At 43.0% G+C, this 23,818-nt stretch overlaps 2 protein-coding genes across 2 annotated transcripts in view; both read right to left on the bottom strand.

Moving 5' to 3' along the window:
* Nucleotides 1-1,440: 1,440 nt before the first annotated feature.
* Nucleotides 1,441-16,297, bottom strand: npc1 (Niemann-Pick disease, type C1). Its single transcript, XM_070974849.1, has 25 exons — nt 16,177-16,297; nt 14,054-14,182; nt 13,817-13,923; nt 13,430-13,575; nt 13,007-13,174; nt 12,599-12,848; nt 12,413-12,495; nt 11,949-12,319; nt 11,538-11,764; nt 11,027-11,127; nt 9,649-9,751; nt 9,344-9,533; nt 8,939-9,121; nt 8,674-8,788; nt 8,271-8,398; nt 7,188-7,322; nt 6,902-6,991; nt 6,386-6,576; nt 6,144-6,259; nt 5,571-5,700; nt 5,204-5,389; nt 4,481-4,712; nt 3,990-4,103; nt 3,559-3,721; nt 1,441-3,468 (listed from the first exon to the last, which is right to left on the bottom strand). Exons 1-25 carry the CDS (start codon nt 16,252-16,254, stop codon nt 3,386-3,388), a joined length of 3,819 nt encoding a protein of 1,272 aa, XP_070830950.1. The 5' UTR covers nt 16,255-16,297; the 3' UTR covers nt 1,441-3,385.
* A 1,186-nt stretch (nt 16,298-17,483) lies between these two features.
* egfra (epidermal growth factor receptor a (erythroblastic leukemia viral (v-erb-b) oncogene homolog, avian)) overlaps nt 17,484-23,818 on the bottom strand; it is a 40,355-nt gene continuing 34,020 nt past the window's right edge. Inside the window, exons 24-28 of the mRNA XM_070973991.1 lie at nt 23,679-23,776; nt 23,398-23,565; nt 21,288-21,335; nt 21,090-21,183; nt 17,484-19,765 (exon numbers count right to left, since the gene is read on the bottom strand). Of these exons, the coding sequence (XP_070830092.1) occupies nt 19,422-19,765; nt 21,090-21,183; nt 21,288-21,335; nt 23,398-23,565; nt 23,679-23,776 (752 nt within the window). The 3' untranslated portion in view covers nt 17,484-19,421. The remainder of the gene's footprint in view (nt 19,766-21,089; nt 21,184-21,287; nt 21,336-23,397; nt 23,566-23,678; nt 23,777-23,818) is intronic.

Genomic DNA, 23,818 nt, shown 5'->3' with positions numbered 1-23,818 from the left:
TTGATAATCCGGGGTCACCGTCAGTCAGGCAACAGACGCTCAGTGGGAGGGAGCTTCAGCCCATCTGAACAAATTATGAAATGAGCTCTTTCATAATAAAACATCCTGTGTGACTTTGTATGCAGGAGATTACACTGCATACCAACTAAACTGTAATATCCACCGTATATTACACTATATTGTGCATGTACTAAATACTACTATGTATATATACACACACAAGCATGAACAATACACTGTATAGTAATAACAAATCTACTTAAAAAACCTTTAATATTAACTATAATCACACTCCTTTGTTTCAGGATTGCAGTCACTTTTGTGAATCATCATTACTTTTACTTTGTTTCTCAGTTGTGATATTAATGTCTTTAATTTAACTTCTGGAGCAGGATTTGCTACTTTCACTTTGGTTTGACTCTCTCAATAATTTAAGGAAGCACCGCCGTGCAAAATTTGTCTATCTAATATTTAAGACAGCGGAAAAAGGCATTACATAAGCGGAGATATTCATGACTGTGTTCAATGTTCTTACGCAGTGACATTGGTCAGCAAAAATTGCCTTTTAATTTACCTTTGTACTGTTTTTTTGCTCATATGTTATTGAGCTACATCACCCTCGCTGCTGTGCAGAAAAGTGTGCGTCTGTGTCACCATGAAAGATGCGGACAGGTCAGAGTGTAGTGAGAGGCGAGTCCAGCACATCTTACATAACAGTGTTCTCCCAACCTGTATATTCTCCCCCTGCAGACCTGCAAGGGAAATTAATATTTTAATCTCTCGGCCAGATTCAAAGAACAGTCCCCGCTCTCACAGGGCAGCGGATAAATAAGTCATGAGCTGGAGGGTTGTGTGACAACAGGCCTGCACAAGCAGACACAACAGCACACGCGGGGAGGAAGCACACAGCTCGGGGGTCTGGCAGCTACTTTCCAGCGGGATGTGTGACTGATGGCCTGTGAAGTTTTGAGATAAATATCCAAAAGCTGCAGATTACCATGCTGAACAACCAGCTCCATTCAGATTCTTCACTTAATATGCTTCTGGGCGTCTTGCACATTGCACAAATTTAATTCAGTGACTGTGTATGAGCATGGCAACACTGCTTCTCTTCAAGACACAAGAATGAGGTCACTCCCACCACATTACTGAGAGCATGATGCAGAGAGAGCTGCATGAAGGGATTCAGGCGCCACACTGTGGTCGAGCTGAACAACCTCAGATGTGTGCGGTTTGAGCTACAGAGGGACCCGCTGCAGGTACGCTAACCTTGAAAGAATAGGACGACTGTAGGTTCTGCTCCAAGAAGTCTTCTTCAGTGGCTTTTATCTCAGTCTACCTGCGGTCGTGTTACATCGTTTTAAAATCAAATGCACATCTGCAAAAACAAAATGAATTCATAGAGGTATATCCTTAAATCAAGAAGCAAGCTCCTCTGCATCCTTTTCTGAGAACTATTTAATACGTGTTAAAATAGTTAAAATGCTTGGTTTCCTCTCTGTTACCACAATCATATCGTTCAGTGTTAGATGATTTGTCCATGTCAATGCACAGCACTGTTAACAAGCACAATTCTGTGGGTGCTCAGAAATCTCTTTTTCACATCCACGTTTACACTTTCCTTCTTTCTTACAGTCCAAAAAACAGAATTGCATCATTGAAAAAAAAAAAAAAAAACAACAATGGAGGGTTGGTCCTGTTCCTTTAAAAGGTCCCGACAGATTTTATACACTTTGGGTAAAATGCTGATTTTCTCTATTCAAATGAAACTAAATTAAATCCACCTTGAGGAGCCATCATCTTCTCGAGTTACCATGTGAGGTGCAGGTGATGGAAGTCCTGGGATGTAAATTTATTAGCTACACAAAGTTGTTATTCCTTTAAAAGAAAGTGATTCCTCTTGAGGACCTTAAGGGTTTTTATAAGACAGCAATGGCAGCATGGTAACGAAATATTAATAGTTCAAATAAAAATAATAATAACTTAAACGTGTAGGAATGAAAAACTCAAGACTGTACCATTATCCAATAGTCCTACAGCAGTCTGTAGACAAGGGAATGATTCTACATTAGTCCTGTGTACGCTATTTACAGCTAAAGCTTTGTCTCGTCACTTCTTGATACAACAAATGTCCTGTTCAGTAACTGCTGTGTCTCACTTCAGCGTTAAACCATTCTTAGCATTATACTCCCTTTGCACCTGACATTAACATGCATCCTGACCGTTTGGAAAAGTGCCCTAGAAGGACATCATGCAAACACTTCAAAAAGGACACTTCAGATAAATTAACCAGCTCTAAAATGAAACGTCGCACCAGATCACGTCAATAGCTACTGATGTAGAAATAAAAGACCAGACAGGATGCAGCTTGGAGAGCAACAAGCACAGCTTCAGGTGCAGCATGCACGAGCACTTGCACTGTTTTGGCTCCATATTCCAGTCCTCTGACTTTTATATAAAACGACTACGAGGTTTAAACTTTGAGGGCGTTTACGTACATCCACGTCCATGTAGGAACTTTTGCCCTTTTTTTTGTGTAAAGCGTAAAGGGGGCTACACTGCTCCCTGAAGATGGATGTAACACGCTCAAAAGCTCTTTAAACTGAGAGTTTAACCTCAAAGTTCATTTCAAGTCCAGTTTGCTGGAGTCAAAACATTACTGGCAAATACTTACAAGCTGCACAAGAAACACATTATTGCTACAACGAGCTAGCTGCTAGATAATACAGTGTGTCAACACAGCCCTGGATGAGATACATGTTAATGCCAGGTAACATGAGGGACTATGATATATTATGGTCATCTGTTAGCTTTAGTGTGTGGTGTGACAGTCAATGAATGATTCATAATATCATAATATGATAATATCAAATAGTTCTACAAAAGTCCCTCTTAAGTAAACGTTTGCCTGGTATATAATTAAAAAGAAAAAAGAAAAAAAAACTGACCAGTTTTAACCCTTTTGAGTTTTCCCCAAATCAAAATAGCTCATAGCATATGGACCTGACGGAGAGTTCGTCTGTCAGCTGATGTGAGGGGTGGTGTCTACTTCCACACTGTTAAAGTGGCGCTCTCTGCTCAGCGGTGCGGCGTTCACGCGTCGCATACCGAAGTCAGGCTTGTCTTGTAGTGTGAGGCGGAGGAGGAGGAGGAGGAGGAGGAGGAAGGGCAGGAGTCCAAAGTCTTCTGAGGAAAATCAATACGTATGCAGTTGGACAGGGCCTCTGGCGCTCCCATTCCCGCGTAAATTCCTGAGTTAAATCCGTGCATAGTAGTGGCAACGATGATGAGTGTGTCAGTAATCACAGAAACGGCTTGCGCTCACACCCACGCAGTCTTTCTCAGACAAATACTTAGTTCATTGTTCATTGTCCCAGATGGCCCTCTAGTAGTTGAGGAGGCGTTCCCTTTCTGTACCAGCGTAGCGGCTGTTAGCAGCAAACACCTTCGCTTTGTTCGCTGAGGGACCTGTGAAAAAGAGCAGATCGATCTCATTTAAAACAGCATTAAATCTCATGTGCTTCATGCATTTCTTTTCAAACGTGCGACATCACTGACCGACATAACTGAGCAGTACGGGGAGGAAGATGAGGCCGTGTGCGGCGCCCAGCAACACGATGGCCAAGTACATCCTGAAGTAGAAGACCTGGAAGATCTGGGACTTGGAAAACGCCAGGATCAGGATACCTCCGAACTTTGTTAACGTGATCCCGCTGAAAACCTGTGAGAAGGAAACGGTGCTATTAAACATCATCTCATGTGACGATGACCACGATTAGACTAGAACTAAATTTTTTTACAACCACTTTTATGTTAAAAAAATGCTGAAACGTGACCTGCAGCGGATATGTAAATTTGTTTTCTCTCCTGTCCTACAAGCTTGTTCACACTCAGATCCACATTACCAGCATGCAAAAATCATTTTTCAGCCAATTGTGCTCCGTATCTACTTCCTCTTGTGAATCTGTAAGAGGTAAAACAAGACTTACAGAGCAGCCCATGTGAGCCAGGGCCTCCTCAGCCCGCTCCACTCTGTTCTTCTTCATGCTGATGGAAAAAGCTCGCACGATGTGACTGCAGAACTCCACCGAGATGCCGCAGCTCTGCAACGGAGGGCAGGAAACAACTCAGCGAAAAACATGGAAATGCTGGAATAAAAGCCAACTGACTTAAGTTTGCTTCTGCTGCCTTGAAATGAATATTCTATCGGTGAGATGAAGGGCAAGCTGTGCCTAAGGGTAAACAGCATGAGGGGTCAGGGGTCAGAGGTCGACCAGACAGATTGTAAACAAGTCTCAAGCTTAAAGGCACGATCTGCAAAGAGCACCATCAAAGCAGCAGCTGCCACTAGTAGACTGGCTCACAAGTCTTTTGGAAGACTAAACTTACTGACTGATGAATTTTATATTAGTAATGATAGTAAACATAAGCGTAAACAAGCATTTACTTTCAATTAGTAAAATGTCATGTTGCTTCTCACCATAACCAGGTTCACCAGGGACACTGCGTTGAGGCTGATGCTCCACAGCCACATGACGCCGAACATGTTGACCAGGATCATGGCGATGGTAATGCTGACCAGCACGGCTGACCACAGCTCGAAGCCCAACAGCACCGTCGTCACCACGAATATGGACGCCAGCGACACGCTCAGATTCAGAGCCGTGTCGTATGCGATGGTGAGGTACTGCTCGTAAAACACGTAGAAGATGCTGGAAAGGGGGAGATTTCAGTGAACGCCGCTGCAGAAGATTGTCAACAGGAAATGGCTAGTCTATACTATGTACCAAGATTAATAATAATCTGCTACTTCATCCTTTCATACATTTCAATGGAAAATGAGTCAGCTCTTTTAACAAACCACTTTCTCTTGGAGTATTTGCCCTACATTGGTGGTGGCGTGACTCTTGTTGTGATAGGATACAGAGGACAGAAAGATTATTTCAGTACTTAAGGTCAAACATAGGCTGTATCGCCATTTCTTTTATTTGCTGTGTGCTTATCTATGACCTACTTCCCCCCCAGCACCCTTGAACCTTGAGTTCAAAACAAGCAAAGCTTCAGTTGCAAGTATTTCACTACAGAAAGCTTCGTCAGAAAGAAGCCAGCGAAACTGAAATGACTATCGCAAAGACAAAAATGATTCGAATTTTACATCACATGATGGAAAGTTAAGAGCAGTACAGGCAACAACAGGACTTACCTGTAGGCAAAAACCTTGTGGTCCATGGACTGAGTGATATTCTCAGCCAGGTTTCGGGCCATTTTTAAAGCGTCTATGAAGTCTGGGGAGTCTTTGAGCGTGGTGTGGTAGGTCATGAAGTACGTAGCTCCAACCCCCGTGTTGCCTGGATAAAGGTCAACGGCTGTGGCGTAGGCTGCGTGACCGCTGGAGAAGCATTAGGGCATTGTGAGAGGGATAAAAGAAGGGACAATTACCAACCACAATGAAACTGGTACGCTCTGAAACTCGAGAACTGAGAGGAAACAGAAGTCAGAGGGAAAGTACTCAACAGCATGCCATGTGTTTTCAATGAAAAAGGAACAATTGAGCAGAGCTATAAAATTACCCTTTTCCACACTTGGGATTGGGATTGTCTGACAGGAACATGGGCAGAAACCGCATGAAGTCGTCTCCCATTGGCCTCTGCTTCCCACTGGGAGTCATGGCCCGGCAGTGGACACAGGAGGGATCCACCACTGGAAACCAACATCGGAAAAACATTCATCCATTTATCCGACAGGGTTGGAGAAATATACAAATTTGCTCTGAACTGAACTGTATACAAGTGAATAAACAAACGATGTTGCCTTTGGAGGGTTTGGCCCTAACAGTGCCAGTGTAAAACAATGCTTGTTTTTATCAGAAATGTCTTTATTAAATGCTGAAATGCTTTAACCTAATCTGAGGAAATACAATAATCATGTTCATATGAAAATACTTTAACATTAATCATGTTCTGGTTTTGTTCGGTTTTGCCGTATTTCTGCGGTTCTTTTTGCTGGATTATGCCCTTCAACGCTATTTGTTTCACTGCACTTAGTGCATGAAAAGCTCGCAAAAATGTGGAGCTCATGTCAAACAGCAGCTTGGGACACCGGGATCATGAGGCAGAGCATGTTGACATTGGATAAAGATTTACCCGAGGCATTGCAGAAGGCCCCCGTGGTGTTGTAGTATCGACAGCATGTGGACTGAGGCTTCACCCAGTCGAAGTAGTCATCAAGCCATGAGGATGGTGTGAATCCAATAGTGGTGCTGGGAGCAAAAGGAGGAAAGGTGAAATGGAGCTGATCATATGCATTTTTCCTTTTATCTTCATTACTCATTTTGTGTTGTGCAATTAAACCATTTGTGCTCCACCTTGTTCACACTCAGACTTACTAGTTGCTGATGAGTGAGGCAGTGTAGACCTGCTGCACTAGAGAGTTGTTGTTGCAGCCCACTCCTCCACACACAACGTTCTGGCCCTCTGGACTGCTGTAGTTTACACCGTCCTCCACCACAAAGTACACTGGAGGTCCGCTCTGGAAGTACTCGGTCAAGTTCTTAAAGTAGTCCAACACGTAGGAGTCCTAGATGCAGAGACAGAAGGTCAGAATTGACCTCCACGAGTACGGGAGCGCCAACCAAGGCTGATATGCATGTTGCATGTGGAAGAGCGGTGCACAAATGTAATGTTACAGGACCTCAAATAATCAAAATGCATGACATCCAATTGGTTAAGCTTCATGGATGACTGACAGAAGCTGTATTGCCCCCTGCTAAATAAACTCCATCACTGATGAGTGCTGCTTTAAATAGTCAAAGTGCAACAACTCTACTTTGCCCACATCTATTAAAAAGATTCAATCAGCGCCCATTGTCCTTGAACAGTTATGATAGAAGCTGCAGACTTACATCAGGCATGGAGAGTGTCTGATCCAGTCCAATCTCGACTTTATTCACCACAGCAATACTGAAGGAGAGCATTGCCACGAACACGGCCACCTACGCAAAGACAGATGGGAAAAAAAAAACACACAATCATCACACAGTCAACAATCACTGTATTCTACTCGGTGAAAAATGTGAGTCCGACTAAGTCCATCAGCGTGCCAGAGTACAACATGACAGAGGGAGTTGTCCAAGTGAAAGCTGTGGAGACGGATGAGTGTGGCTGGCAGAGTGTCACTGAGGTACTTACTATGATCGGTCGCACCCACTCTTTCAGGATGAATGGAGCATAGACTTTCTTGAAAAAACGGAAGAGGAAGCTGTCCGTCTTTGTTTCCTGAGCTTCTGGCAGCTTCACACAGCAAATAATGTCGAGCCGATTCCCCTTTTAAACAGACGAGACAGCATTTGAGTGAGTGTAACCAGTGGTGGAAAATTTTACTCAAGTACTGGAATTACAATTTTGATGTACTTGCTACTTTATACGTCTACTCCACCACATTTCAGAGGCAAACATTGTCCTTTTTACTCATTCACCTGACAGCTGTATTTACTGGTCACTTTGCAGATTCTACAGAAAAGACTTAGGATCTGCTTATAAAATACAACACGTTGTTAAAGATAAAACCAGCGTTTCCACCTTTTTGCTTACGGCCTCTTATGTAAAACAACCTAGCTGGAGCCTCTTGAGATGTTTCAGATTCAGATTTCAGAAAGAGTTAAGAGTTCAAACGAGCTCCATTTTCACCGGCTAAAACATTAAAGTGCTGCCAACACAATGGTGCATCTGTTTTAAGGATCTAGTAATGTCACATAGGATCATATTAGTCACAGGAGCAACTTAAACTGTGATACTTTCAGTATGTTTTGCTGATAATACTAACATACTTTTACTCACGTAGGATTTTGAATGAAGGACTTTTACTTGTAATGGAGTGAAACAGGGCTGTATCAGTATTTTACTGAGGAAAAGGATCTGACTTCTTCTTTCATTATTAGTGTAACTAAGTCTGACTCATTTGAAGGTTGAATCATCATCAGAACAATGCTTCAGTCATGTGTCACTAAGGCCCAAGAGCACATTTTCAATGCAGACAATCACCTCATTGGCTAATTACAACACTTTGCTAACAATCAAACAGAGGCCAAGCCATTCAGTCCATTAAATTAGCTCATGCAGGAGTGGTAGGATGACAGCATATCATTTAACTGCACAGCATTAAACTGGGGCTGTTAAATCTGTAGTAAATCATTTTCATGAAACCTCACAATCAGCCATCTGTCATCCCTTAAGTGTCATCAGTTATGTCCCAACCATTTCCCTCAGTCTCACCTCCTGTCTTCTGGCGTCCAGACCGAGCAAGCTGACGAAGCAGCTGATCTGCAACAGGAAATCAATAAAAACAGCCAAGCCAGCAAACAGAGAGAATGTCCTCACGGCAGGCATGTTGGACAGGGCTCCTAGAGAAGACAAAGTCAACAATTTTATCAGCATGTGACCAGCCAAGAAACTATGACACTGTGTGTAGCAACTGTGTCAATCCTGTCCCAAAGGCACTGTTCTCACAGGTCTCCTACATATTTCCCATTTCAAATTTTTCAGACCATATTCGACATCTGAGCACAAAGAACTAGATGTTATTATGCAAACAAATCCAACATGTACAGTATGTCACATTCTGACTATGTATGCTATTGTGTGCATTTAGGGTATATCAAAGAGTGATCTATTTTACCCAGGAAGAAGGCTACTGTCTCGGAGAAGGAGGAGAGGAACATGCTTGGGGCTACGTCTCCAAGAATACGACCAATCTGCTGGTGAAGCTCCTCCTGGGGCATCCGCTCATCCCTCTGTCGAGACACACGAATGGAAATCACTTTTAGCAGGTTTAAAAGGTTTTAACTGGCGGCATGCAAAGGAAAGGGTATTCTAATTGAAAGTAAGATCTCTTTAAAGAGAGACCACATGGCAGTTTTGTAGACTGTGAGAAAGGAGGTTACCTGATATGTCTGTACTATAATAAAGATGTTATCTACTCCAACAGCCAGCACCAGGAAGGGAATGACTTCAATCACAATGAGGGTGAGGGGGACACCAAAATAGCTGAAGATCCCCAGTGAGGAGGAAACAGAGCTGAGCACGATCAGGATACCCGCTATACCCAGAGAGATCTTTGAGTCCACCTGTGCGGGCACAAAGATAGAGGATCAGTCTCCACGCTGCACTTACGTGACACAAACTTGTCAAGCATGTTGTGCTAGCTTTGCTGAATTTGGACGGAGCAACTTGTCAAGCTCTTACATCACAGGCAGGAACACGGTGTAAAACTATCTCAGATGTGGATTATGTGAATGCTTTGAGTACTCAAACAACCACAACACTGACTTAGTGGCTTATTTTCTTACCAGCACTCTCCTGAAGCTGTGGATGTGACCCAGGGCCAGAGAGATGTAGATGAACATAATGGTGTAGCTGAAGACTATGGTGCTGATGTCACTGTTGCTCTCTCTGTCAAGTTCATCTTCAATACTCCTCTCTGCACTGAAGGCGACAGTCAGGTTGGGGTGTTCGAAGTTCTTCATGAACTTGATGAATCTGAAAAGCACGCACAAAAATACAATAAGTACATGCAAAGAGACCACGGACAGTAACTCTTCCCAGCTGAAAGGAGCTCTCTCCACTGGATTTCAGAAACAGGTTGCTGCCTCACTCTTTCTCCCATGCCAGAGCTTTGCCCAGCCGGACGGTGTCGTTCAGGTAGTTGTTGAGTGGAAAGGTGACCACTAGAGCGGTGGCGTTGTTGTAGTTGGTTCCTGTGAAGTGAGAGGAAAAAAAAAAAAGTTACATTCACTGTAAAAGTGTGGCCTTTAATTAAACAATCCTGTTATCAGCTACATTAATAAATTACCGAACTGGAAGTTACAGCTAAATGTTCCTTTTGGTGAACAGAGACAGGACACATGAGATTCCCGGAAAATCATGGCTGCTTCTTATACTTCTTTTCCACCAAACTAGATCCATCCATCCATTTTCTATACCGACTTGCGGGGGGGCTGGAGTCTATCCCAGCTGTCAACGGGCGCGAGGCGGGGTACACACTGAACTGGTCGCCAGTCGATCGCAGGGCAACATAGAGACAGACAACCATTCACGCTCACACTCACATCTAAGGACAATTTAGAGTCACCAATTAACCTAATGAGCATGTTTTTGGTCTGTGGGAGGAAGCCGGAGTACCCAGAGAGAACCCATGCACGGGAAGAACATGCAAACTTCACACAGAAAGGCCCCGCCCGACCCGGGGATCGAACCGGCGAACTTCTTGCTGTGAGGCACGCACACTACCTGCTGCACCACCATGCTGCACCAAACTAGATCTGGTTCTTAAACCGGTTCCGATCAGGATTCTCGGAACCCTGGCGCTCTCTAGCGAACCAGCGAGAGTTTCCACCAGTTTTGAGTGTTTCCATTGTAAGCACCGATGCACAATGTAAACAGTAGAAGCACGATGGTGGATCAAACTGATTAGCTGTAAGCTTTTGTTCTGTAGTTAAGCATGGGCCAACTATTAATGATAAGAAGTAGACTTGACTACTACATGCAAAACCAATGGCCTTCTCCATCCTCCACTTATAGAACATGACACACCCACTGATGTCCTCACAGTCTGCACTTCAGGTAAAGCAAAACCTGTTATTTTTTGGTTCCAGCTGGGAACCAAATTTTCAGGTTTTGATGCAGTGTATTTTGGTGAAAATGCTCTGAATGGTTCAATGTGTGGCACATGAACCGAAGCTGAACCTGCATTATGTGTTACTCTTGATTTTATTCATATGATCATTTTAAACAGCACACTTATAACCTGACAGCTGCACTAAAGTTTTTATATTGCATATAACTGGTAAAACTTAACATTGCCACGTACAGCAGGTTAATGTACAAGAAGTTCAGTGACCAGAGGAGGACAGTTTTTTTCATTGTGCAATAATCAAGAAAGAGGTTGTAAACAGATTATGTAGCTGGTGTAAACAGAAAAACTTCCACTGTTTTCTGCTTCTCTCCCAACTGAAAGGGTTAATCGGGCTCACCATCATAGCCCCCTAAGGCCAGCCAAGGGAAGACGGGGCCACCAAAGGTGCCCAAACAGGGGTCATGGAGGAGAGTGGTGTCATTGAGGGATGCTGGTGCGCTGAGGAAGAAAAGACCAGAATGAATAGCCTGAAAAATCACAGTCATTATTACAAGAGCCCATTCGTCAGTCAGGGTTTTGCCGGTAATCAACCTTACTGTATGTGTGTGAAGTTAAAAAGAACACATACAAAAACTTCATGAGCTGCATGACCAGTGAGGAAGTTCAACTGTGCTATTTTAAGAAGACACTTTCCCCCGCAACAGTTCTCAGAAAAAGCAAATGTCAGCATCTGGTGAAAACAGATTCTCGTGAGCAGCAGGTGCTCCATTTCAACACTGGTGCCTTTTTTTTTAGAGGTTTTAAACCTTATTACCTAGAATTAAGACAACTTTACAAGGAAAGGCCAAATTTAAGTCCATATGAGCACCAGATAGTGACTGACATTTGAAATGGAAAATAAAAATCACCTGACGCAGTAGAGGAAGTGGCTGTGATAGTCAGCATAGACAAAGAAGTCGTCTCCTATGCTGTGGTCCAGCACAGCGTGGCTGTTCTGGAAGTAGTTGAGGACACTAAAGATGGTACAGTTGTTATTGTACGGGGCCAGTGGAGCCAAGCAGATGTCCTTCAGGGTGACGTTTTGGCCTTCGTATGTGGCTACAAGGTTTTCAATGTCAAGCTGCAGATCCAGCACCTGATTAAGTTAGAAAAAAATGTAAGAAAAAGAAAGGAGAACCAATAAACCACAGCTTCAGAGATGCAGCTGCTCTTCACATGTTTCTATCTATTCTCGTTGCACAAATGACACATCTTATTGCCAAATACACAGTGGCTCTAATGACAAAATATTGCTTAGGATCCTTCTCCCACTAACCCACCAGGTGCAAGATGTCTTTATCCAGGATGGGTCCAAATGGGACATCTGATCCTCCAATGTACGGGGAGTAGATGAAAGTATCATTAAGCGGAGTGGTGATAATGAGTTGCACTGTTCTAAAGAAGGGTCCGAAGTGGCTGTCAAAATAGTCCTTCTCCTGGCGAGCCTGGCTCGTGGGAGATGACCACAGCTCCACAGGGTCTGTGGTGATGCGCATATAGACCAGGCCCCCAGAGGAGGCGACCACCAGTATCAGGCTGCCACATATGACCACAGAGGGATGCCGCACGCAAAAGGAACCCCAGGAGCTGAAGATGGTCCGCAGAGAATTCTCGAAGCGTTCGCCCAGTGTTTCACAGCATGATGCGTTCACTAAGAGGAGAGAAAGAATGAGATACAACGTTATTACATCTTAAGAGTTATGCAACACTCAATGCACAACAATAAGAATACGGAATACAGTACCTTGGTCAGGATTATCACTGTTGAGAGAGAGCGGGTTATTGCTGTCCAATATGGGGCCATACTCAGACATGATGGTTCGTTTCCTGTATGCACAAAGAGCCACACAAGGCAATTCAATATTCCTTCTAAAACAAGGTTGCAGGTATGACAATCCTCAAAAAAATCCTAGCAGATTATGCCACAAACCTGTAACACCAAGCTCCGAGCACACCTCCAATGAAGATAAGCAGGAAGGCCATGTAAGAGATCCACATGATGACAGTCATGGCATCCATGCCGATGATTGTCCAGGGAGGGGGCAGAGGGGGAGGTACAGGTTTGGGGCCACATGTCTGTGTGCAGTCCTGACAGGAGCAGGGACCTGAACCATCCTCCAGGCCCTCAGTACAGCTGTATGTTTTGTTGTTCATGGGAGTGTAACCAGACACCGGGACATCTAGAGCAGCATAACACAGCATGGTGAATGAATCACACAAAGAGCAACAGATGCAGCACAGGTAAACGTCTATTTGACTGCCACAAAGACAGCAGTAGGGAAATCTCTCTGCAGCAGGGCCATGACATAATATGCAAAAGTGCTGCAAGATTATTTACCTGAGAATATCGGGATGATAGGAAAGGGAGTCTGCCCATTGTTAATATCGAACAGATACTGGATCCAGTTAGTGGCATTGCAGTCCTTTGCCTCCTTTCCACACAGCAGCGATAAGGCCTTCACGTTGCTGGATGGAGCCTGGACATCCTTACAGGCATTGTACATGGCTGGAAAAGTCCAGTTTGATTATATTGAGGGGAAAAAAGTACACATTTTATTTAGTCAAACTGCCCATTCCCTATCTTATTTGCCATAAAGACAGTTATGACCGTTAGTCACCGAGAGAATTGCACAAGTGACAGCATGATTTCGTGTTGAAGTAAGGAAGTGATGAGCTTTACTCAACAGATGAGACATGGCATGAAAATAATCAGGGTGACGCCGTTTCTCATGTCTAAAACAACATGTGGCTGTGAACTCACCGTTAGAAAATGTCTGTCCGATATAGTACTTCACTTCCACTACGTTGGTGTCGTTGAACTTGGTGGCATTCATGAACTCACTCTGGTGGGGGCTGCATGTGAGCTCACAGAAGAGGTTCATCAGATTGAAGAAACAGGCGGGACACCTGCGCACAGACAAAGCGAGTGTGAGAAGCAGATGCCTGTCTCTAACCCATTATTTGGAACATGGAAAGGCATGGTTTGCATGTTAGAGACACAGCACGTAACATTAGAGCAGCACATACTGACAGGTTTAAAAGGACACACAGGTAACTCTTTGTGCTCAGCAATTCAGAAGAGGATTGATAATGGCCTTCCAAGCATGTCATGTGCTTCATTAGTTAGCGCTATCACCGCAGTGCATACCGAGACAGGAACTGAAGGGGCAGCTGGAGACTCCCTTTGAGGGTGTGCAACTGGTCGACATCACAGCAGAGGCTTCGGTTTCCATAGTCATATCCAGGACAAAGCTCCTGTATGCAAACACAAAGCAGATGACGTCACTTTGATTGAATTTTTCCACAGCTAGAAAGCAGAAGTATGCCACAAAAGATCATCAAATGTCTGCAATAACAGGACAAAAGCAAAAGACACCATGCGTACCGTGAGAAGCTCATAACCCTCAGGTGGTAGAGGGCGGGGGGGGCCAGTGTAGTTGCAGTTGTACTTTTTTCCTGGCACCTTTTCCGACTCCCCGCACTCACCATACCACACACAGTGCTGTGCCTCAACCTGAGGAAAGACAACAGGGACACGGTGATCCTCTGTGCAGTGTCTGGTGAATCTTGTGTATCTTCTTGGCAACAAAACACTGAGTTCCTCAAAAGGCTACAGTGGACCATGTGACTTTACCATTCTGAACTGAGGTTCAAGCTGTATCTTTTTACCTTGAGGTTTTATATTTGCCAAGTTAAACCACTGGACATGTTTCATTTCCTGTGTTTCTAGTATCTCAGGCTTTGCATGTCTGGAAATAGAAATTTCACTTCTGCAAGAACAGCCCTGAATTTGAAGAGCGAGTCATGTAATACTGACGGTCAGTTTGGTCACATCGCGCAATGTTATCTTGACTAAGTGGACATTCAACGTCAAAAAAGGCAGCCAGTAAAAAAGCACTGCGATCATATTTCTATGGCAACATAACAACATTCAGCCACTGTTGTTAGATCAACTGAGGACTTGAAACATTTGCTTTGAATCTGATATGTTCAAGAGAATAACAGTACAATAACAAACAGTTAAGTTGGCTTAAAATTGTTAAACACATTTTAGCCATTTGTACCTTCAGCTGTTTTCTGTCTATCTATCTGTCTGTTCAGCATCACAGCTCTCACGTGCTCTTTGTTGGGAGGCTTGATTTAGGGAAGTTAATTCACTTACTCTACAGCCTGTTTTATGAGTAAACCCAGTGTTCACTCTGTCCTACTTGTGGGACTGAGTTCAAGGGCTGCCTTCGAATGTCATTACTTCCTCAGTTGGAGTTTTATGCAGCTGAAGGCTAGATAGATAGACAGATACTTTATTCATCCCCAAGGGAAATTCACAATGGGAGAGCAAAGTCCGCTCGGAACTAGTTGTAAGAGACATATTTATGTTGAGTGAGAACCAGAATCCTGCAAAGTTTGCTTGACAGGTTCATAAGCATAACAGAAACCTGATGCATCCCCCCCACCCATCTACCTCTGATTAAATCAAGTCAAATGGCAAATGGATGGAGCAGGGGGGAAATGACATCTTCATGGGAACTAGTGAGGACTGGATTGACACAATTCATGGTGTCTTAATGAAAGAATAACATTCTCACAGTTAGCCTACAGCAGGTTAGACTTGCAAACCATACGGAAAAGGTGGATGTCGTATTTTAGACCTTTACCTCCATCAGTCGTTTCATGTGACTCTTTTTGTAATGATCAATATCATCACAGTACACCCCCCAAATTTTGTGGTCTTTTCTCCCCTCTAATTTCTATGTAATTACTTGATTATGTATTATTTATTGTTACTCTTTTAGTTCTCATTCTCTTCCTTTAATACAGCTGTCTTGTCAGTCAAGCCTTTCATATTTTGACACAATTACTACATTACATATACAGTTAAAGAGAAGAAAGAGAACAAAAAAAGAGACTTCCACACATACAAAAAGACATTGACCTACATTTTCAAACAGCGATGATCAAACTGATTTAGCATTAGCTAACTATTTAGCTAGCTTCCAACCCACATAACGTCTAAAAAAACTTGCTAACGTTTGAGATTCTGTGTTTTCATTGTAGCTTTGTGAGCAACATTTACCACAATGCATTTATCAGTGCTTTTAGTTTGATATGTATTAGAAATAGGCTGGTGTTGTCGATCTGTCAAGACGTGACAGAAGGAAACTTCTTTCGATACCGGCTCCGAGTTCAGACTCCAACCTGCCTGAACAGCGTCCGTAAGGAATGTCAAAGCTAACGTCTTTTATCATCCATTTTTGGTTTCAGCTAACGTTACGAGGCTGGTGCACCTTTAAATTAGCAACAACGTTGTTTACTATGTTTGGGCCACTGTTAAGCTAACGACCTGCTAACGTTGTTTATACAAGGGATGAAACAGGCGAAACCCTTCGCAGCTGAACGGAGCAGAGTACTATTTTCGCTGAGCCCCTCCGAAAAACATCACACTAGCAACCGCAGCCCGAGCTGAGTCATGTTTTAGTCACGAGAACACGAACGTCAAATTTAACTTACCCATCGAAAATGTCCCTCTGACAGGAGTATAATGAGGAAAAGTGTACACAAAATGCCTCGCCCTGGTAACACTCCCATGCCTCTTTTTACAGAGATCGAATCCAAGTGACAATCCAGTTAAAGTTTCACATATCTTGTTGACGCTTTCTTCTTCTTCGGATTATTTGTTTGGGGCGGAGACAAATTGTTCCCTCGGTGCTGCCACCAAACGACACTGAGGAGGCACTACACCTTAACGCCATAACGACAATAATAGCCCTTTATCGTTCATACGCCCTGAAAACACATTTTTATCAATCAACTTCTTTATATGAGCGATGCAGTCGATGGGTTAGGTTTTTCCAAGGCCTTTTAATATGTTTATAAAATACATCATATCAGACTTTGTCAGTGAAAGAATTATAAAGTCCTGTATTTATTTGTATTGCTGTTCCTGAGGTTTACACAGTCCGTCAGTCCCTAGACTGAGGAGGCCCTCCAATGTCTGACAATAAGAAATTAAATGCATGCATTAAATGCAATGCATATTTGACTTTTTTAAAGATCTGAGTTTGCCAACCTGACAGATGTCATATGACTACAAACTTCCGCCACCTTCTTGAAATAATAGGAAGAGTAGCTGTGAACACTTATCTGTAAAAATACATACAGCATGTTGAATTGAGTGCCCCATTGTCACATTGTCAGTATACTGAATAGTTTTGGAAAAGTATCACAAGATTAATTGGACAAAGATGTAAAAATGGGCTAAAAAGAAATGCTTCTGATGAATTATTAAATGTTAATAAAATTGTGACTGTATCCACAAATCTAAATATGCAAATTTAAAACCCTTTTTTATTACTCATTGATCAAACTGACACACTCCACTCTCCAAATGATGTGTGCTCTTTTCCTGATCTTTTTATGTCAACACATCCTCGAGGTCTGTTAATGATTTGTCTCTCTGAACAAAGACTAGTGACAAGGTCAATCAAATCTGATCAAAGAACATCCAAATTTATTTCATTTATTTAAACCAATTACTCATTTCCCTTAGTTTTGAACAGAAGTTAAGAGTTAAACTCCTCCATAAACAGTATAGTCAGCATTGTACGAATAGACTGAGGAGAAAGCACAACTAGAGCTCAGTTTTGATTAATTTAATTGTTTTAATCGGTGTACATATATAGAATGTATACAATGAGGTTTTGTTCCCTAATGCTCATCAAGCTCCCTTTATCTCATTAGTGGTGGGTTCAAGGCACAACATGTTGGCTACACTGAGCCTTCTAAACGTATGAAATCTAATCACTTTACATGAAACAGGAAAGCATCAGGGTAGAGGCAGCCCTCAGCTGATTATCTGCTGAAGGCATTTCATCAAGGTGTTACTTGAAGGGCCGCAGGCATTAAGATAAAATGCCTGATAAAGGCAGATGAGTGAGTCCTTCTTCGCTCTGTATCTCACTCTTAACTAGTTAAAGCTGTGGGAGAAAAAGAACAGACAAAATGTCTTTCCTTAAAAAAAAAAAAGATTTATTCATGTTCACTTTTGAATGAAATCATCACAATTCAGGATTAAGTGCATATTCACATATGATGTGACAAAACTGTACTGAGTATAAATTATAGGTGATATTTTGGGGGTATATTACAGCATAATCACTGTTTTATGTACACGTACCTGTGTAAAATCTGCAAAAGTAGGCTTACAGGTTGCTACAATAGTATATTCCTTTAAAACTAGGAATAATGGTGGAAAAGACTGCAAGAATTTAAAGTTAGGATAAGATTTGCAGATGTGGTGTCAACAACGACAAGAACAAGAAATCTCCAGGTAATAGCACAGATATATTACACCACAAACATCAGAAACAATCATACTGTGTGACTTGACAGAGCCATAAACTCGTGTTTACTGGGAAACACGACTTCCAATCTAACGATTCAAAGAAGTTCCTCACATGAGCGGAGACAGTTTAACCAGCATTTAAACATAAAAATGGTGAAAACTTTATTGTAATGAATTACGAAGTGATGGTTTTAACCTCTCTCCTGTTTTGAAGTTTAGTTTTCCCTGACTTTTTTTTTATTTATTGCAGTTTTGCTTACGTTGAGAGTTGATCAGTAAAATGCTGATAAGCTGCGAGTGCAGTCAGTGTTACAAAAGACACTGACTGCAGAAAGTCATCAGTAAAAGGACCAGAAAACACTTCCTGGGTACACAAACTAATGTGCCGCACTGATAAAGCTCAGCTAACTTTGTGGGTCCACACAAATATGCTACTTGAGTGCTGCAGGTTCTCAGCTGTCAAACACAGCAGTGTGCATACGACCACAATCACATCTGCTATGTTTACCTTTACATTCTCTACATAGTTAGTGTGAGATCACACACCGGGCGACATTTCAATCTCAGAGAGACATCAATTTGTGAAACATACAGAACTGTTTTAGAGCATAAAGGTAACACATTTAAATGTTACAATTCAACAGCATTCCCCTTTATATTGACTACACATTCGATACACTGCAACATTATGTTTCCTCATTGACTCATCCTTCAGGATGAGCGTCGTCAGGTCTCTGAGGACCCCAGCAGTCATTTTACTGTCAAAACCTCCCTTTAATCATCTTGACTTCACCAGAAAGAAATGTTCAGAGGCTTCACATTAGCATCAAGTGAAAGCACCGCTGTGTGTTTGAACTCCAACAAATCCAACATGTCGAGCGATCGTGTGTCTAACGCGTGAGTCTGCAACACGTGTACCTCAGGGTGTGGTCTGGGTCGCGATGCCAGTTTCTGTTCTTTGCAATTGAGCTTCTGCCCCCTAAAAAAAAATGGAGGAGTTTACATCCCTTTAATCGCAGTCCTCTTGTGCAGAACCTTAAGAGAGATTTTCACTTGTGAGATTTTTCACTTTCTGGCAGGGGGTTTACACGCATGTCAGGTCCAGCAACTCTCAGGTCAACTGAGTTATGTACGCGGCAGCTTCATCCAGCATTCATCAAGAAAGAGTCATTTGTGGTTTAGTGTTGAGGAAAAAAAAAAAACTCTTTGGAATGGGAGGGGTTTTGCGTGACAAGTATGACTACATGCAAACAACACAGGAAGCTGCACAAAGTGTCACCTGAGTCTGTAAGACAGCACATATTATAACGGACAGTACCGCTTAACTAAGCTCTCCAAGCCAAGACGTCAATGCCCTCTCTTACTGGAACAGAAAACAGTTTCTTAGTTCTTGTCTGTATCCACTAAGTCCTCAGTCTGGACCCAGGTACTCTGCGTTCTCTGCTGCTGGGATGTGTCCATTGGTGTGGGTCTTGAAGGTGGGGGTGAAATCCTGCTGGTAATCAGGGTTGTCTATGCTGTTCTGGGGCTGGTATTTCTGAACGCTGTGGACCGTGCCGTTGGAGGTGAGTGGGAGGATGGCGGGGGACGGGACCTCGTTGAGGTACTCGGGCCCGTTGGCCTCGTCTTTGAAGCAGTTCAGGTACTCTGTTTCTGTGTCGTCGGAAGAGATGGTGGGGAGGATGGTGCGAGGTGGACCGGGGTGCTGGTAGATGGGATTCATCACATCTGAGACTCCGTTCTGGTTCATGTAGTCTGTAAGAGAGCCGGTGACATGAGAGATGGCTTCTCATTAAGTGCATACACAGCTAAAATGGAAACCAGCAGGTCGTTTATAAAAACCGAACACACCATAATGATAGTACTCCACATTTCAGGCCATTAACTGCAAATCATTACATCACATCATCGATGTTGCTGTAGCGTAAGTAGGGAGACTTCAGAAGTCTGGCAAAAGGTGTGCGTCACAAACTGGAGGCAAAGAGTTTGAAAGAAGTGGACGTTTGCAAGACTTTGAGATGCTTTGAGATGCATTATGGGAAATGTAGGACAGTAGTTTGTGGAGCTTCATCCTAAGACCCAAAATTCAGGATATCTTGGCCTTTGCCACCTTGACTTTGACTAATCCTTATAAATCTGTCCCTTGCAAACTCCCCAACTTTATGACAGGGCAACACTAAATCAGTAGAGAACCCATTTCAAGGACCAGTGTGTAAGATTTAGTGGCATCTAGCAGTGAGGTTGCAGATTAGCTGCTAAATATAGAAAAAATTCGGAGGGCACCCTCTAGACCCAGTGCTTGTGAATATTAGATCCCATTTCTGCCAATAGGTCCTCTGACATACTGGACCTTTAATGGTGGCAGGTGGTGAAAATCAAAATTACATTGAAAAACCTTCTTCAAGGTGCATTCAAGGAAGTTATTTTCCTGTCAAAAAAGGGACTGGCTTAGAAATGGAGTTGGTCCGTAGGCTCCACTCAGTGGCTGCCCACTGCTCCTCATAGGGTGGGTTAAATGCCGGGAATTCATTTCTCTACGGGGCTCAATAAAGGATAAATGATAACTTAAAAAGCATTGCATTTATGAGCTGTGTTTTCCACGGGGTTAAAATCAAACAATAAGTAAGCTGTGATGCTGTGAAAAGGAACAGCATGATGAGAACTTAGCAGGTTGTGCACTAAAAAAAGTTTCTTCTTGGCAGCTGACTGATGCTAGAGTTTTTATGAAGGCAAAAAGCCTGCATGGTGTTTAAAAAAATCTAATAAATGGAGCAGGTGATGCACAGATGGTAATAATACATGTTTGATGTATTTCACTACTCATTTTAAATCCCCCTCTACAGCCACCAAGACTAAGGATTTATGGACTAATGGTGCTGTAAAAGCATTGGAAGAAAGACCACAGATGAAAAAAAGCATAATGTTCTTCAGCTGCAGCGGCAGCCATAACAGCAACAGCAATACACTTCTTGTCCACTAGATGGCCCCCCTTCTCACTGAGTCAAACAGCTTAGAGAGCTCTGCTGACATTCATGTGAATAAATTAAAAAGTTGTGGTTTGAAGTTGGAGGATACTTGCCTGCAGCTGGCTGGAAGACCATGTCTGAGAGTTTGTCGGTGGGGTCGGGAATATACCGGAGAACAAAGCTTCCATCTCTGCTCGGGAATCCATTCTGCAACAAAGGGCAAAGGTGTTCAGGGCTGTGGCGCTCTCTGCCAATAGTAACACAGAGAGGAAAGTCATTTTCTTGCCAAGTGCAGATTGTTTTTCTCTTACCATTAAACCATTTCTGCTGTGGCATGTTCCAATGCTGCTGTTGAGGCTCTGCAATAAAAGACGATTAAAGTCTCATGATGACGCCACAGCGTTTTAAAGAAACTGGCTTTTAAAGATCTGTAACACATTTGAATATTCCTCTATTGTCCAGAAAGCAAACATTAAGAGGAGAAAGGTTTAAAGTGCAGCTAAATAGGCAGTGTCAGACTTGGCCTTTGTTTCTGTTGTCTTTCACTTTGGTTGCCTTTGATTCTGACTTCCTTCTTTTATTAATAGTTTTGTTGAAGCGAGTGCGTTTCTTTCAGCCATTCTGACTTATTTTAAAGCCCCTCAGGGGAACAATAAGTTCCCTTTGAATAGCGATAGTAATGTGTTTTTATGGTACCCAAGGAACCATAGCTGTCATCTCAGTACAAGCCGATTAGGATCAAAACAAACGTCCACCGAGCAAATTCATAATCATTCAGGCAATGTGACGAGCTTTGTTGTGTCCGTCAGAGTCTCGAGTCAAAGGACTGTGAACGGCGTTAAAACCATGGAAAGCGAGCGAATGAAGACCATGAGAGTGACAGCTGTGGCAATGCAATTACTTTCAACAAGAAAAGGAAATTAAACACGCTGAAGGAGCAACCATCTGTAAAAAAAATGTTTCGACCCGTAGCGCCCCGACAGTGATATTACAAAAGCAGGCTCACGCTGAGCCTTAGTTGGACAAAGATTTTAAAAAGTTCTCCTGGTCGCCTGCAAAGGTAATCAAACAGGCTCGTATGAGCTAACCAGGCTGTCAGTAGCCGGCAGTGATCCCAGGTAGAAGAGTCAGACCTACGCACGGCCTTCACTGAACCAGAGGTAGAAGAGTTCTGCTCGTTCAGCTCTCATCAATCAAAGGGCACCTGGGAGGAAACGTGGGAGGGGGGTGGATGATGATGATGATGATGATGATGATGATGAGGACAAGTGCGTAGGGGTCAGGAAGAGGAGAAATAGTCCCAGCTGTGACCGTTAAAAAGGATGAGGGCAAGCGGGGTCAGCAGGGTTCAGGCCAGGTACGACTGACCACAAGCCAGAACAATTAGTGCACCTCTCCTCGCTGCATGATCACCTGGATTCAGTTTAACCCGTCTCTGCTGCTTCCAGTGGAGGCTAATTGCTTTCAACCAGCTAAAAAAAATGGACTCTGCGTTTATTTCCATTCTCACAGGATAATGATTTATGCAGAAACCCCATTTCCCAAAACACAGATAAAATAGCAGCATTAAACGACTGCCTGTTGGTAGAGCGTTGCACTGCTGGTGCATGTGGTGCAATTTCTTTATCAATTAATGCTCCTTTGTCTGTGAAACCTTAGCCTGCCTCCACAGCAGCTGGTATTCCTCTTTCACTGTTTGGATAGAGAAGGTCAGTGTGAGTGAGTCTGGTGTGTGCGTCTGCAGTAAAGACATGTGTGCCTCATTACACGTACCTATTCACGTTTTTTCAATTGATTCTACTGTGGCTGAAGGTTCACAGCATTATATATTTGACAATATTCTGGCTCATCCTGGCTAAAATCTTCACATGATTAGAAACAAATGTAGTGAATCAGGCCAACAGCTGCTATAGTTTAAATTCAACTGTAGCCCAGTATCTAGTTGTAGGTTTGGGTCTATTTGTTGTCACATATCTACTGTCTGGATTTTACTGTATATTTCATTTTATAGGTCTTTCTCTGAGTACACTGTTATCTGGCACGTTTTCTTCTCAGTTTTTTCCTTTTTTTAAAATGTATCTGGTTGATTTTGACCATTAATGATAGCACACTATGAGGCTAGTCACTGTGATTTGTAATAATACTGTAGGTGGACAAAACACCTTGAGATGTTTACATGTACTGTGGGAGCATTTTCAGCAAAACTACGCCACCTTGTGGACGTTCCACAGGCTGTACCCTGTCCTCGCCACATGTGACTCAGAGGCCAGTTGAGTTAATAAATTATTTTGCTGCTCAGCGCATGATTGTTTGCCTGCAGTACTTATACGACGTGAGCCGTGGCTCCACCTGAGACACCGAGGCAGACGTACAAACACACCTGATGCAAAACCTTCATTTTTTTTCTATGAAGTGGCTCACCGTGGAGTGCAGCAGCGGGGTGTGGGAGGTGCTTGGGCTGCTGAAGAAGCCATGTTGTGGCACCAGGTACTCATCTGCGTCCACCGTGTCCTCCATGTCCTCCCCGCTGATCAGGCTGCGGTATAATTTAGTGTCGGTGGGAATCGGCAGATGCATGCAGTCATCACCCTGGAATGGCAATCCAATTACCTCCATCAGCTTTGTGTGTCCAGTGTGTTTCTACAATGTGTCATCAAATAAAGTGAAGATAGAGGACTTTTAGATCTGAGGTGAAATTATACCTGAATGACCAGATAGCGAGAAGGATCCCGAGCCATCTTCGTAAACTCAGCTATCAGTTCGCGGAAACGAGGTCGGCTATCCGCATCGATCATCCAACCTGTGCAGACACACAGCAGATGTCATTAGAAGACAAGAATAT

Source organism: Chaetodon trifascialis, chromosome 11, assembly GCF_039877785.1.
Source record: "Chaetodon trifascialis isolate fChaTrf1 chromosome 11, fChaTrf1.hap1, whole genome shotgun sequence".
In the NCBI taxonomy this organism is placed as follows: Eukaryota; Metazoa; Chordata; class Actinopteri; order Chaetodontiformes; family Chaetodontidae; genus Chaetodon; species Chaetodon trifascialis.
Note: the sequence above shows the minus strand (reverse complement) of the source record. Positions and strands in the feature narration are given on the sequence as shown.